General features: G+C 46.5%; 2 protein-coding genes across 8 annotated transcripts in view; one reads left to right on the top strand and one right to left on the bottom strand.

The window, feature by feature from the left end:
- Positions 1-1,992, top strand: part of ATP2A2 (ATPase sarcoplasmic/endoplasmic reticulum Ca2+ transporting 2) — a 49,676-nt gene extending 47,684 nt beyond the window's left edge. For all 3 annotated transcript variants that reach the window (XM_088801025.1, XM_019733920.3, XM_074321111.2), the window contains one exon: positions 1,170-1,992. Coding sequence is in view for 2 of the 3 variants with exons in the window: in XM_019733920.3 (XP_019589479.1) it covers positions 1,170-1,183 (14 nt within the window). In the remaining variant the exon portion in view is untranslated. The remainder of the gene's footprint in view (positions 1-1,169) is intronic.
- Positions 1,993-2,666: 674 nt separating this feature from the next.
- The window catches only part of ANAPC7 (anaphase promoting complex subunit 7), a 34,655-nt gene continuing 22,896 nt past the window's right edge, over positions 2,667-14,425 (bottom strand). For 4 of the 5 annotated variants that reach the window (XR_016022410.1, XR_002137533.3, XR_002137532.3 and 1 more), the window contains 3 exons: positions 7,275-7,357; positions 7,031-7,143; positions 2,667-2,734 (listed from right to left, as the gene is read on the bottom strand). The gene's annotated coding sequence lies outside the window, so the exon portion shown is untranslated. The remainder of the gene's footprint in view (positions 2,735-7,030; positions 7,144-7,274; positions 7,358-14,425) is intronic. The other variant, XR_016022411.1, reaches the window with a different exon arrangement.

Raw genomic sequence — 14,425 nt, 5'->3', positions numbered from 1 at the left:
GTTGCTGAGGGGACATCCCTGGGCTCAGGCCCCCGTCCTGCAGTGAGGGTAGCTGCCCAGCCCCACCCTCACCAGGCACCTGCAGGAAGGCGCTGTTGGTGTTTGCCTTGGCCGCCCTCGGCACCTGGACAGGGCAGCGACTTCCTCAGCTCCCCAGGCAGGTGTGGTTAGGCAGTTTTTGCCTGAAACATGCTCCCAGTGGGCCCTCGGCCCATCCCATTAGAGGGTTCTGCTTTTTGCCACCCCCAACCCCCCAAACTCACCAGCCTCTGATACCACTTTGCCCAAAGGATGGCAGTCTCACGTCCCCTCCCAGGGACAACTAGTAGTGTTCTGCCTGTTCATTGCAGTGACACATTCTGTCGGGAGAGCTGTGTGAGCCTGCAGCCCAGCAGGGCAAGTGCCAGCCTCCCTCCCAAGCAGCTGCTCCCACGTCACCCTCAAACTGGGGCCCCAGCCCCCTGCCTGTCTGTGATAGGCCGCCCTCAGCAATATGAGACCACAGGCGTTAGCTCAGTGTTTGCCAAGCACCTGCCCACAGCCCAGAGCCTGCTGAGTCTGCAGGGCGAAGTCAGCCATTGCCTTTTTAATTTAACCACCAAATTCTGTCAAAACCACCACCCTGCAGTGAACAATGAAGGGATCCTCCAGCCTTCTTTCTTGAAAGGGAATGGTGATAAGCAGCCTGAGGTACAGCAGTTTGCAGTTTCCCTCTGGGACGGGGCAGGGCTCTCCCTGGGGCAGGAAGGGGAGGGGAAGGAGCCAGAGGCCTGCACTACCTGCCACACTGCTCACTTCTGCTTCATCCCCCTTACCTTATCCTCTGCACTGCTAACCGAAAACTCTTCCTCCTCCGGCCCAGCTCACTCCCGTTACACCTGAAGCCATTAAGTGCCTGTGGTGGGCTTGTCCTGTGAGCCAGGAGGTGGGGGGCTTTGCTGTGTAGCCAGATCACATGGGTCTGTGTTGCCAGGCCAGTGCTTCTAGATACTACCCTGTGTGGGCAGTGCCTCAGGGACAGTTAATCAGAAATGCTGGTCTTAAAATCTTAAAAGACCAAACTGAATATTCCCTTTCATCTGTCACTATTAATCTTAGTCTTAAATAATTATTCTAACATTTCATCCCCATATTTCGTAAAGCTGATTTCCTCTTTCTTTCCTTTTCAGCAATACTGGAGTAACCGCTTCCTAAACCATTTTGCAGAAATGTAAGGGGTGTTCGGTTGCGTGCATGTGCGTTTTTAGCAACACATCTACAGTCCTCTGCATGATTGATGTTGGGGGGGAAAGAAAAGTAGAAAAAAGTACCCAACTCATTGTGTGTTATGTGGAGGAAATGTGTATTAATTACCAATGGGGTTTTTAGCTTTTAAATCAAAATAATAATTACAAATGTACAATTTAGCTTAATGAATCAGAAAGCCTTTCCAGAGAATTTTGGTTTCTTTGCTGCAAGAATGAGGTTCTGAAACCTTATCCAAGAACTTAGAAGCCATCAGCCAAGTCTCCATATATTTCTCTGTGTAAAATGTCATAGCTTATGTAAATGTACAGTATTCAATATTCAGTTGTAATGCATGCCTTCAGTTGTAAGTAGCCAGATTTCTCTACAGTGTCGTTGAAACTTGCTACTTTTTAATTGGCCCTGTACAGTTTGCTTATTTATAAATTTATTGAAAACACTACAGGTGTTGAATGGTTAAAATGTAGGCCTCCAGTTCATAACTTCAGTTATTTTTTGAGTGTGCAAACAGCTATTTTGCACTGTATTAAATGTAACTTATTTAATGAAATCAGAAGCAGTAGACAGATATTGGTGCAATACAAATATTGTGATGCATTTATCTTAATAAAATGCTAAACGTCAATTTATCACAACGCATGTTTGACTTTAGACTGTAAATAGAGATAAGTTGTTTTATTTCTGTGCTGGTAACAACAAGCATTGCACAGATAATGGTTTCAGGTAAATAAATCTATTCTACGATAAGTTCACAGTGTGCTGTTGACTGTTCTCCTGTGGGAGGGACGGACGGGTGAGGTGCACAGAGGGCCACCAGCCCTGCACCCAGAGCAGTTTTGCCCTCGTGTGGATAAAAGGAATGGGAAGTTCTTGGCCTTTCTGGGTAGGAGAACAGTGGTAAAAGGTCTGCTCATATGACACAAAATTTATAAAAATGTCTGTCCTGGCTCTACTGTCTCCCCTCAAGTATGGGGAAGCTGAGTGTGTCATCAGTGTAGTTTTCAGCGATAATTAGCATGATAAAAGGTCAGCAGCTTGGAGGTGTAGCAATGGAGAGATGCTTCTAAAACTGTTCAGGTACAAAATGTAAAATTCCACATTAGGAGATACAGAGAAGCACTGAAGGAGGTCCTGGGATTTTTCATTTTATGGTTGGTTAGTGCTGATCTGCCAGGGGTGGGTTTGGGTGCGGCTTTTCTCTCTTCTAAATTCCCTAAGCTGACTCTTTTATCACTTAAAAAAATCAGGGATGCAAGAGTAGTTAGATGATTCTATAAATTGATTCTGTAAACCTAATAAACACAAAACCTGTTGACTCCATAGATATGGGGAAGAAGAAAAAAATTTGAGTATCCTTAACTCCCCTTTTTAACATGATAAAAAAACAATCCAGAAGTACGGAAACACCAGAATTACACTCACCGTCTACTACTGCCCACTACTTATCGCTGTTCTGGAGAGTTGTGGCCATCAAACGAGATGAAAATGCCTACGAGTAAACAAAACAGCAAGGGTCATACTAGGTCGATGGGAACATCTCGTTCTTAGGAGAGTTTAATAATTTGGGGGGAACTGACATCTTAATGTGAAGGATATATAATTCATGTTAATATGAAAATACCAACAGACATTTTAACTAAACAGTAAGGTGGCATTTCAGCTTAGCAGGTAAAAGTTGGGTTGAAAAAAACATGGCTGTATCCCTTATTCCCAATCAATTGCAAATGGATCAAAAGATTTGAAAAATACGAAACTACACTCCCAAAAGAAAAATGGCTAAATGATATAAATAAAAGAAAACCTGACTAGCTTATAAATATGCAAAGATTATTAATTCCACTGGCAAATTAAAATCAGTGAGATACTATTTCATGCCCATCACCTGACAAAAAGTCTTCTAATACCAAGGATGTGGAGAACGGGCCCTCCTTACGTTGCAAAATAACTGGCCATCATCTAGGAAATTCATGGATGCTCTGAACATACGACTCAGCAGGCCCACTCCTAGACCTACCTTAGACAATTCCTCACCATAACAAGATGTTTATAAAAGAAAAGGCTGGAAACAACCTAAATGACCAACAGCAGCAGCAGGAAAATGGATAAGTACATCTGAAGAGTTGCAATCACACTCTAGCAAAAATGAATAAACTGGAACTGCAGGTATCAACAGAAATCTCCCTGCACAGTGAAACCAAATATATCAAGTTCAGGATGTGCAAGACAGTACCACGTAATGGTCTCAACTGCCCATGGACTGTTGTGCACCTGTGCTAAGGTGCGAGCACTAGAGCATAAATCAATGCACAGCTTCCTTCATGAGAAAGTCTTGCCTACAAAAAACATGTCAGCTAAACTCAGCCAAAGGTGGATTTACATTTGGATGCAAACTCCTCGCCTCCGAGTAGACTAGGATCAGATAGCTCAGTGACAAGAGTTCAAAGACAGCAGGCACAAGGGAAGTGAGTGGCTACAGTGGTTGGTTGGTTCCAAGGAGGGAGGGAGGGCGGGCCAGGCTTCTCCATCAGTCATGCTTGGGTGCTTCATTATGCCTGTTTGTAAAAAGCAAACCATAAAAGTGCTTAGAGAAAACATGGAACATGAAAAGCATGACACAAGTCTTGGAAGGAGAGTGATAAATTGACGATACAAAAATTCCAGAGTAGAATACACCTCTCTAGAATTGGGAAAATAGATTAGTTTCACATAAGATTGGCAAAGATCAAAGTTTGTTACTCATCTCTCCCCTTTGCAGCCAGCGTTAGGAAACAGGTACTCATGCTGATGGAGAGAATATAAATTGGCCCAATCTCTGGTGGGCAATTTGACAATATCTGAGATTTTTAAACATCCATACCCTTTGATCAAGCATTTCATTTTGGTGACATTGTCACACATGTTGACAAAAACAAAAATGTGCTGCACTGTTGCAGCAAAAGATTGGGAATAACGCGGGTGCCCATCAATAGGCAAGATGTTGAATAAACATTAATTCCACGGAATATGCAGTCTTAAAACAAGGCAGATCTGTGAACCAGCAGGAACAATTGTCCAATCTATGTTGTCTGCCCAGTAAAATATTAAAAAGTGCAAAGCAGTGTATACAGTATTTTTCATTCGGTTTTTTCTAAAAAGGGAGGAAGTGGGCTGGCCTGGTGGCTCAGGCAGTTGGAGCTCCGTGCTCCTAACTCCGAAGTCTGCCGGTTCGATTCCCACATGGGCCAGTGGGCTTTCAACCACAAGGTTGCCTGTTCGACTCCTCAACTCCCGCAAGGGATGGTGGGCTCTGCCCCCTGCAACTAAGATTGAACAGGGCACCTTGAGCTGAGCTGCCGCTGAGCTCCCGGATGGCTCAGTTGGTTGGAGCGTGTCCTCTCAACCACAAGGTTGCCGGTTCGACTCCCGCAAGGAATGGTGGGCTGCGCCCCCTACAACTAGCAACGGCAACTGGACCTGGAGCTGAGCTGCGCCCTCCACAACTAAGACTGAAAGGACAACAACTTGACTTGGAAAAAAGTGTTGCTGAGAATAACTGGAAATGCTGTGATGGCAGATGGTGGGAGCCAATTTTCCCACGTTGGAGTGGGAAGTTACAAATAAGCAGGGTGAGAAGGCTAGAATGATCCATGTGGTCAGTTTCAGTTCGGGACACCAGGAAGAACTCATGTTTAGCTGAATATTGATACAGACAGTTCCGTGCAGGACTGTGTCTAGTCCCGGGTATCTACATGTAGATTTCCTTGCACTGTCACCTGAGAGGGCTGAGAAGCACGGGCCCTCCAGCAGCGACGAGCACACGTAGCTCCCAGCATTAGGTTTGTAACCCCACTCTTCAGTAAAGGGAATCAAGTGCCACTGGGTTAAATGGCTGATTCTGGGGCTGGGGCGGAAATCGTAGAGCACATGCCTGAGAAGACTGTCACACCAGAAAGTGAGGACATGCTCAGAACAAAAACAGTGGTCAGTAATGAGGTGTGAAAGCAGCACTGAAAAAGCTCTGAGTGTCTAAACTGGAACAATCTGAAACAAAGTAGCACTGGATTATAAACCAAAGTGTAAGATAAATATCCACTAATCCATATTGATATAAATAAATGAGAGAAAGGAGAAACCTGTCACACAGAAGATCCCATGTCGACATTCTGCCCTCCAGGTGACGCCTACTTCTGTCCCTTACGTGTGAGCCATGCACAGTGACGTTCCTTACACAGTATGTGCAGTATGGACGGGAGTAAAGCAACCCACAGTGGAGAAAGCTGACAGATGCTACCTCAGCCAAGTGATGTCATCTGGAGAGCATGTACCCTCGAAATGAAGGGAGAATGGCATTTTACCTGTGGTCTTCAAAGCATAACCGTAGGGACATATAACCAAAGGGAAAGAAAACATCTGACAAATCCAAAGAGGCATTCTGCAGAACACCTGACTGGGACCCCTTCAAACTGTCAGTCGTCACAAACGGAAAATCTGAGACACTGGCACGGCCAAGCGGCGCCTCAGGATACGTGAAGACACTGTAATATGGTATGTATGCTGGATGGGATCCTGGAACAGAAAGGCAAAAACTAAGGAAATCTGACTTTATTTAATAATGGGTAAACGTTGGTCTGTAATAATGTATAACTATTGGGACAAATGTACCATATTGTGGTAAGATGTTAATAATAGACGAAAACTGGGTCTGGGGCATATGGGAACCTTCTGTACTATCTGTTCAATTTTTCTGTAAGTCTAAAAATATTCTAAAATAAAAGGCTTATTTTAAAATGCTTGGATAAATATTTTTTTAAATCCTCATAGAAGCATCAAATAAGCTACAAGATAATACAGAATTTCCAGGCCAAAATCTAAGAGAAAGCAAGAGAATCAACTTCCAAGGTCACTTTCTCCTTGTGGCATCTACCTATCCAAATAAACGAAGCTGTGAAAACAAGGTTGTGAGAACTCAGGGAGTGAAAGGGCAAAACCAAAACCCAGGGCCCATCGAAAGTGGGACGAATCCCAGGACGGGAAGCTGTAACCCTGCAGGGCTGACACCGCAGGGGAAGGGCAAACCAGGACACCGGAACCTCCTTCCCCAAAACTCAAAAGGCGCTGGGCAGCATTGTCGTGCTGAACAGAACCAGGAAAACATGCCATCGAGAGAGAGAGAGAGAGAGAGAGAGAGAGAGAGAGAGAGAGAGAGAGAACGCGCGAGAGGATCTGCAGTCCCAATTCCAGCCTCGGGTGGTCTGTGAAACCTCAGGGCACGAACTGAAAGTCACCAGCAGTACCCCTAAGCACCAGGCAGAAATAAACATCAGTCTTCTCTAGAGGAAGGCGCCTTCATTTTATGTCTTGGGAGAGCCACACAACTATCTTTCAAAACAGCACACAGCAAAAGATAACCAGGCACACAAGAAAACGAGGCACCATGAGTGAGACCCGCAGAAACGGACATTGTAGGTCCACCCAGACTTCCATATTGGAAGCATTGCTATAGATGATAAAACATCCACGCCTACAGTAGCCCCCCCTTATCTGTGGGAGATCTTGGGGAGCAAAAGGAAGTGGAAAATATGGAAGAAAGGTTAAAATACTTTGAAAATAGACTGAAAAAGATTATTTGAAGAGATAATGGCTGAGAATTTTCTATAACTGATAAAAGAGCAATCCACAGATGCAAGAATCCTAACAAATCACAAACTGGAAAAATAAAAAATCCAGCCCTAGACATATAGTGAACTGCAGAAAACCAAAGGCAAAGAAAATCTTAAAAGCAGCAGAGGAAACAAAAAAGCATTACCTTTAAAAGAGTGAAAGGTCACTGCTGACTTCACAACAGTAAGTGGAGGCCAGAAAACAGCGGAAAGAGCTTCACAAACAGAAAGAAATCACTGGCAATCTAGAATTCCAAACCTGGAGAAAATACACACTATTTAAAGAATCAAGGTGAAATAAAGATATTTTCAGACAAGCAAAAACAGTTCTTCACCAGCAGACTCATGCTAAGGGAAATTCTAGAAGGGGACAGGAGCAAACTGAGTTACCTGCGGGCTTCTGTCACGCAGGAGCACGGGGAAGATACTGGTTGGCTTCGGCTGGAGATACACTGGCAAGCGTGTGACTGTTCCTAGAGTAACCATGAGAAAATGGAACCAAAGGTAAGACTAACAAATCAACAGAAAGAAAAAAAGAAACCTAAAAAGAACAAAAGGAAAGGACACTAGAAGATGGCAGAGTCAACCCCAGATACAACCAATAACAACATTATAAGAATATAGGAAATACGTTACTCGGTTGCTCTATTTCTGAGAGTGACGGCCGCGTGACCTAGATGGCCCCATTTGGAAAAGTAGTCGGTGCTTCTAACTTGATACCCGGTAGCAGGAAGTGACACAAACATATACCCAGCAGTCAGGTAGGAAGTGTTGGGGAAGTTGAAATTGGTTGTTTTTCCATCAAAATTAGTAGAAGTTATAAAATGTAGTTTGTAAGTTTGGAAACTACTCAAAATGCCTTGATTCAGGACTAAAAATGTACAAAGTTTAACTTCTGTATCTCTGACATTTATAAATTACGACATTAAAAAAGATTTTGGTGAAAACAGTTTATGTTTTAAATAAACTGCTGACGAACTATGCAAGTACTAAAAGAGATGGTATACACACACAAATTTATGCAATTTCAGATTATCTCTGGAAACATACACAAGAAACTAGTGTGCTTGCTTCGGGGGAGGAAACTGGGAAAAGAAGGGCAGGATGGGGAAATTTCACGTTTTGAAAACTGTGAATCTAACTTAAAAACTATATTAGACCACCTGAAAGTAACAATTTTATGGAAGTACAAAGAGCTAAGAATAGCCAAAACACTGTTAAAAGTAAGATCCTGAGATCTTGCTCTTTCAAGTATCAATTTGTATAAAGCTACGGTAATGAAGACAGTGCAGTGTGGGTTCTGGGAAAGAAAAACTGACCAGTGGTCCAAAAGAGAAGGCTCAGAAACAGGTGCTCATCTAGGAACACCTGATTTGTGACCTCAGCGGTATTAAGCTCAGTGGGAAAGCAAGAACACTTTTTAGTAACTGGTGATTCTGTTTAAACACAAATGGTGGAAAAAAACATAGGATTCATTCCTATCTCACACCATACATATTTGGAGGATATCTTTTAAACTTGAGATAAGGATTAGAAAATACAACCATAAAGAAAAACATGGATAAATTTAATTACATTAAAATTAAGACTCTGTTAATCAAAAGATACTATAAAGAGAATGAAAGGGCAAGCCACAATCTGGAAGAAATTTACAACTCATACTGTGAATTATATCTAGAATATATATAGACTTCTGTGAATTAATAAGGTAAATACACCAACAAAAAAGTGGACAAAAGAATGAATTTCACAGAAAAGGAAGCACAAATAGTTCCTAAACATATCAAATGATGTTCAATCTTGTTAAAAAAATAGAAAAATGTAAATTAAAATCACTGTCATCTCACACCTCCTGTGCTGGAGAAAATTGTTTGATATCAGATTCAGGTGAAGAAGGGACAAAGCTTCAGGGGTGCATATGAATTGGTACAACTTCTTTGCAAACCATTTTGGTAACACCTGGTAAAACTGAGCAGGCACATGCCCTACACCCATCAATTCCACCTCTGGTTTAACCTACAGAAATGTTTTTATTCATCCTAGAAGGCACATGCAGAGAAACATACATAGCAGCAGTGTTTGAAACAAAAAATTAGAAACAACTGAAGTGTCCATCAGTGGCAGAATTAATAAGATGGGAGTGTTTCATACGCACAGTGGAATATTATATAGCAAAGAAAAATGAATGGGATATCCCATTCTGACCTGTCCTCAAAATCATCAAGGTCATCAAAAACAAGTGAAGTCTGAGAAACTTCACAGCCAAGAAGGGCCTCCAGAGACATGATGACTAACTGTAATGGGATCCTGGGACAGAGAAAGGCCATCAGGTAAAAACGAAGGAAATCTGAATAAACTATGGACTTTTGTTAATAATGCGTCGATCTTGGTTCATTCGTTGTAATATACCACACTCATGTACTGCGTGCAGGGTATATGGGAACTCTGTACTAGCCACTCTAGTTTTCTGTAAATTTAAAACTCTAAAAAATGTCTATTATTTTAAAATGAACGACTTATAGCAGGATTAATATGGTTTGATTTTTTAAATAATGTTAAGCAAAATATATCATGAAAAGTACAGACAACAGGGCACGACCAGTTAGCTCAGTTGGTTAGAGCACGGTGCCCTTAACAACAAGGTTGCCGGTTCAATCCCCACATGGGCCACTGTGAGCTGTGCCCTCCACAACTAGATTGAAACAACTACTTGACTTGGAGCTGATGGGTCCTAAAAAAACACACTGTTCCCCAATATTCCCAATAAAAAAATTTTAAAAAGTACAGACATGACTCCATTTACATAAAGTTCAAGAACAAACAAATGTGTTGTTTAGGATAACAACATGGTAAAACTAAAACAACAGAGTAACAGTATTATTTTACAGGTGAGAAAAAGCTCACCATTTGCCCAAGGTTCACAGAACTTCGAGGTTCAGAAAATAAAGTATAAAAACAAAATTAAGAATGGGGGTATCCCTGGCAGGGATGGGGGGAAGTGGTCGGGTTTGAGCTCACAGGGGGCTTCTGGGATTGTGGAAACATTCTATTTCTTCTGGGTGGAACACACATGTTTTATCTGTGATTCTTTAAATACTGTATGTGCTGTCATAAACTTCTGTATGTACGCCATATTTCACAAATTTTACATTTTTATTAAAAAATAAAAGAAATACATCTCCGGCGCCCGAGCAGGCTTGGGCCCTGGTGCACTGGCAGGAGGCCTCTCTCCTGGATCTTTTTAGGGGTCTCCACATGGCCTTAGCCTCTGAGGCGGCCCCGCTGGCCTCCCCTAAGCTGATGGAAGGTGCCCTCTTATCGACACATGGCTGGTGTGAGCATGTGCCCGCCATTCCTGAAGGAGCTCCAGAGGGGGACCATGCAAGGGGTCACCTCTGTCCCTTCCCATCACACACTCAGGCTCAGCAAAGCAGCAGCGTGGGAGTGGGTAGCAGCCTGGGCCTGTGGGGACGTGTTTCCGTCCATCAAGGATAGGGTGTCAGTCTGGGCACCACCGAGGCTGGAGGACAGAGGCCTCTCTCAGGACAGCTCCCTGCTTGCTGCCATTCCCACTCAATTCCTAGACAAAAATCCCCCCTGCCCCAAGGGACTGACAAGAAGATGTGCCAGTGGGCCACATGGACTTAGGTCGCAGGTGAAAGATGATCCAAAAATTAAAAATCCCCATGGGCCACAGGCTCATGCAGGACTAGACGGGGCCCTGGTGGCTCAGGGCAAATGTGCTGATCCAGGGCCAGAGAGCAGGGCTCACGTCCGCGGGGACACTGACTCCAAAAGGACCAGGGTTTAGCTCGGGAGGCCACTCCCTTCCCACACGCCCCCCCAGGGTTTGGGTGCTGACACCCTCCCACAAAGCTCCCGATACCCGACAATAAGAAAGGGGGACCCGACTCTCTGAGTTCTTTTCCAAAGGAACATGGAAGCACAAACAAGCTAAGGAAGCTGCTCATGGCCACACAGCCAAGTGACAGGCCTTCGACCTGAGGATCCAGCTGGTAGTAGAGAGGCCCTCGTGCTGAGGGGCGCAGCCCCTCTGGTGCGGAGAGTAGGGTTCCTCCAAGGGGGCCCTGAAGGAAGGATGGGGACTCAGAGAGGACACGAGTAGCCAGCAACTACCCCCCACAAACACACACAAATAACCCTCAGCCCTAGAGCGGGGGAGAGCTGACCTCAGTCCAGGAAGCAGCCCCCAACCCAGAGCCAGCAAGGGCTGTCCCATGGGGGAGGGGGCCCCAAATCCCAAAGGTCCAAGAAAGTGAAGGCGGGAGCCTTGGCAGAGGGCACCAGAGCCCACCACAAGCTGCCGGGGGAGTGAAGTGGGAGTTCAAAGGCTGGGGAGCCCCCGGTTGGGCCCTGACCTGACGCCAATGAGGACGGGCTCCCTGGTAGGCAGGGCAGCTGAGGGAGGCCGCAGGGCCAGCCTGGGACGACAGATTCACGGTAGAGAAGACCAGCCAGCTCAAGTTCCAAAAAAGATCATTATAGCCATTCACTCTAAAACCCCCTCCTGGGAATTTACCCAAAGAAGGAAAAGCTGTGAGCACAAAGGTCACCAGAGGGTTGTTTATAAAGAGACAGACAGTGGAAGATTTAAGTGGTCAGCTAGAGCTGCTCCGTCACGGCGCTGCCCTTGTCTGGCAGCCTTAAAATCCAGCGAGCCTGCGGCCCGACCGCAGACGGACAGCGAGGCGTGCTGAGGGCGGCCCTTTTCCCTTTAACAGACTATGAAATTGTGTGGCGATCACAGTTAAGAACATACTAAATTCCAGGGGGAGAAACCCTGGACAGATGAAAAGAGCCAGCGTGCCGGAGGCTCAGTCTGCTTGTCACCTATACGGTGGGTGTGAGGCTAGGAGGGGATCACACAGGCAAAGGGCTTGCCTCACGGCCTGGCCCAGGTGGGTGCTCAGGCCAATCAAAATGATGGCGTATTTATCACATCTAAGAGGGGAAAAAACAAGAAGGCTGATGACACCGGTCATCACCGGTTGCGAGGCTGTGGGAAACAAGCACTCCCATCTATTACTGTTGGAAAGCAATCTCATAGCATCCATCAAAGCCTCAGAGGCACAGACGCCAAGACCCAGCAATGTCCCTACAAGGAGCCTGACCTCTGCATGAACATATGTTCATTGCAGTGCGGACTGTAATGACTTAACATACAAAACTGGACACAAGTGCCCACCAATAGCAGACGGGTTACAGAAATTGCCATCCCCAGAATGGGATTCCGGGAAACTGTCACTGACGCTGCTGGACGAACCTGTGTGCACAGCACGACCACTGGACTGTAACTTACACACATGTATCAGTAGTTAAAAGCTCAAAGCCATTTTTCAGAAGGTAGTACCAGAAGCTTACTTTGCAGACACAGATTCAGTAGATTGGGAAGTAGACATGTTTAATTTTTATACCTCTCTGAATTTTTTAAACCATGTGTTCATTTCGTTAAGGAAAACCGCCACAGGCCCCAAATGGTGTCACTAGTGCTAAAAGCCCTCGATACCAAACCTAGATTTAATACCTGATCTAACTACTGTTTCAACCTCTTCCAGAAACAATCTTAACCAGTCTGGAACCTTCTGGATAAGCACCAGTGACCTGTCACCTGGGCCCCTCTCCATCGCCCTGTCGTGCAGGGAGGCCTGCGGGGTCTCTGCTCCCGCTCCCCGTACAAGAACGCAGGATATGGTGAGGCCAAAAAGGAACACCCACGGAGCCATAAGTAGGGGAGTCATACCACTACGGTCTCACTGGAGGCTGGGTTCACTGGACGTGCGACCTGCTGTCCGTTTTGTCTGCAACCCACCGACGACTCTCTTTCACTCTCCCCCACTCTCCTCCACTCTCCTCGGCTCTCCTTTGTAGCCGCAGCAGTTATATCAGTGGCCAACGGCTCAATGGCCACAGCTGACGGCCAATCAGCCACAGCTGATGGCCATCTACTACCCGAGCCAGCACCCCTTCACGTGAGGCCGAGAGCCTGTAAACTACTTTCCGGGGCTCTGCCCCCACACTCCACCCCTACAGGTTCTCGCCTCACAATCTACGCGACAAGCATCTTCCCTGAGGGTCCCTGCATGTTGAGGTTAAAAATAGCATGTCTCATACCCATTTCACGGATTATTTGCGTAAGTTCTGTATATGACTGCCATTGACTCACACTGTCTGGCAGCTCGCCAGCCTGTCCCCATACGGTGCGTACCGCAGCCATGAGCCACGCCATTAGAGAATGGTTGCCCTGGTTGTTGGCCAACCTATGGCAGTTTTGTAACCTTTGTCGCAGGGACGGATGCACTGTCACGAAGGCTAGCTTTTCCATTTCGCCTGGGGAGCAGAGAATGCTGTCTGCTCCCTCATCCCATAAACGTAACAGCCAAGCCGAGACTGGCTCTCCAGGGCGCTGTCTGTACCGCCTCCCCAGCTCCTGCAACTCAGTGGGAGTGTATGGGGTGTAGGTAGTGAACTCAGTCACATCTGGGTTGCCGGCAGCAACGCCCCCGGGGCCCAAAGGTTGCTCATGCTTTACCTTGTGCTTCATGATGGGCCGGGCTTGGGGGTTGGGAGGTACATTTTCTCCACTTGCTTCCTCTGCCTCAGAGTCTCCACCTTGGGGCCCCTGTTCTAACAGGCGGACCCGGGCTTCCAGCGCGTCCAACCGGGACACCTGGTCCGGCACCTGGGCCCTTTCATTAAGCGCATTTTCCATGTTGAGACTCAAAGCCGTGAGGAACATCCAGCCCAAGCGGCCGGCTGTAGCCTTCTCCTCCTCCGGCAACTGCTCAGCCAGAGCCTGTAGGGCCCTCTCCACGCTGGCTGGAGAGCCGTCCATGTCCTCCCACCCCTCCTTGGGGGTCCAACTCCTGAGAACAGTGGCCACCGAACACCATATACTGTGTGGGGGCCATACATCCTCCTGCCCAGAGTCAGACGCCATTCCTACCTGGTCGGAATCTTGCTCACCGTGCCAGGTGTCTGAGTGGGTGGAGGCCTCCTTGTAAGCTATCCACAAGCTTCGGAGCCTAAGGCCGCAGCAGACCAACAAAAGGAGGACACCGCCTTCTATGCCCAAGAAGGTGGTGTGCCAGCTGGAGGCTCGAGTCTCCCAGGCAGACCGCGCCTCCCGTTCCCGGTGTCGCTCCTCATGGGCCTCCCGAAGCTGGGCTCTCACACGAACAAACCGCTCCACCATGCTTCGGTAGGTTTTGGCCGGCACCGCACTCTGCTTACGAAGCTGAGCTTTTATACGTGTAAACTGTTCCAGTACATTCCGGAGTGTTTCAGCCGACACCATACCCTGCTCGCTGCGCCATTTGTCGTGCAGGGAGGCCTGCGGGGTCTCTGCTCCTGCTCCCCATACAAGAACGCAGGATATGGTGAGGCCAAAAAGGAACACCCACGGAGCCATAGGTAGGGGAGTCATACCACTACGGTCTCACTGGAGGCTGGGTTCACTGGACGTGCGACCTGCTGTCCGTTTTGTCTGCAACCCACCGACGACTCTCTTTCACTCTCCTCGG

The sequence above is a fragment of the Rhinolophus sinicus genome, chromosome 9 (genome assembly GCF_057876585.1).
Source record: "Rhinolophus sinicus isolate RSI-liver-muscle chromosome 9, RSI-T2T, whole genome shotgun sequence".
Lineage (NCBI taxonomy): Eukaryota > Metazoa > Chordata > Mammalia > Chiroptera > Rhinolophidae > Rhinolophus > Rhinolophus sinicus.
Note: the sequence above shows the minus strand (reverse complement) of the source record. Positions and strands in the feature narration are given on the sequence as shown.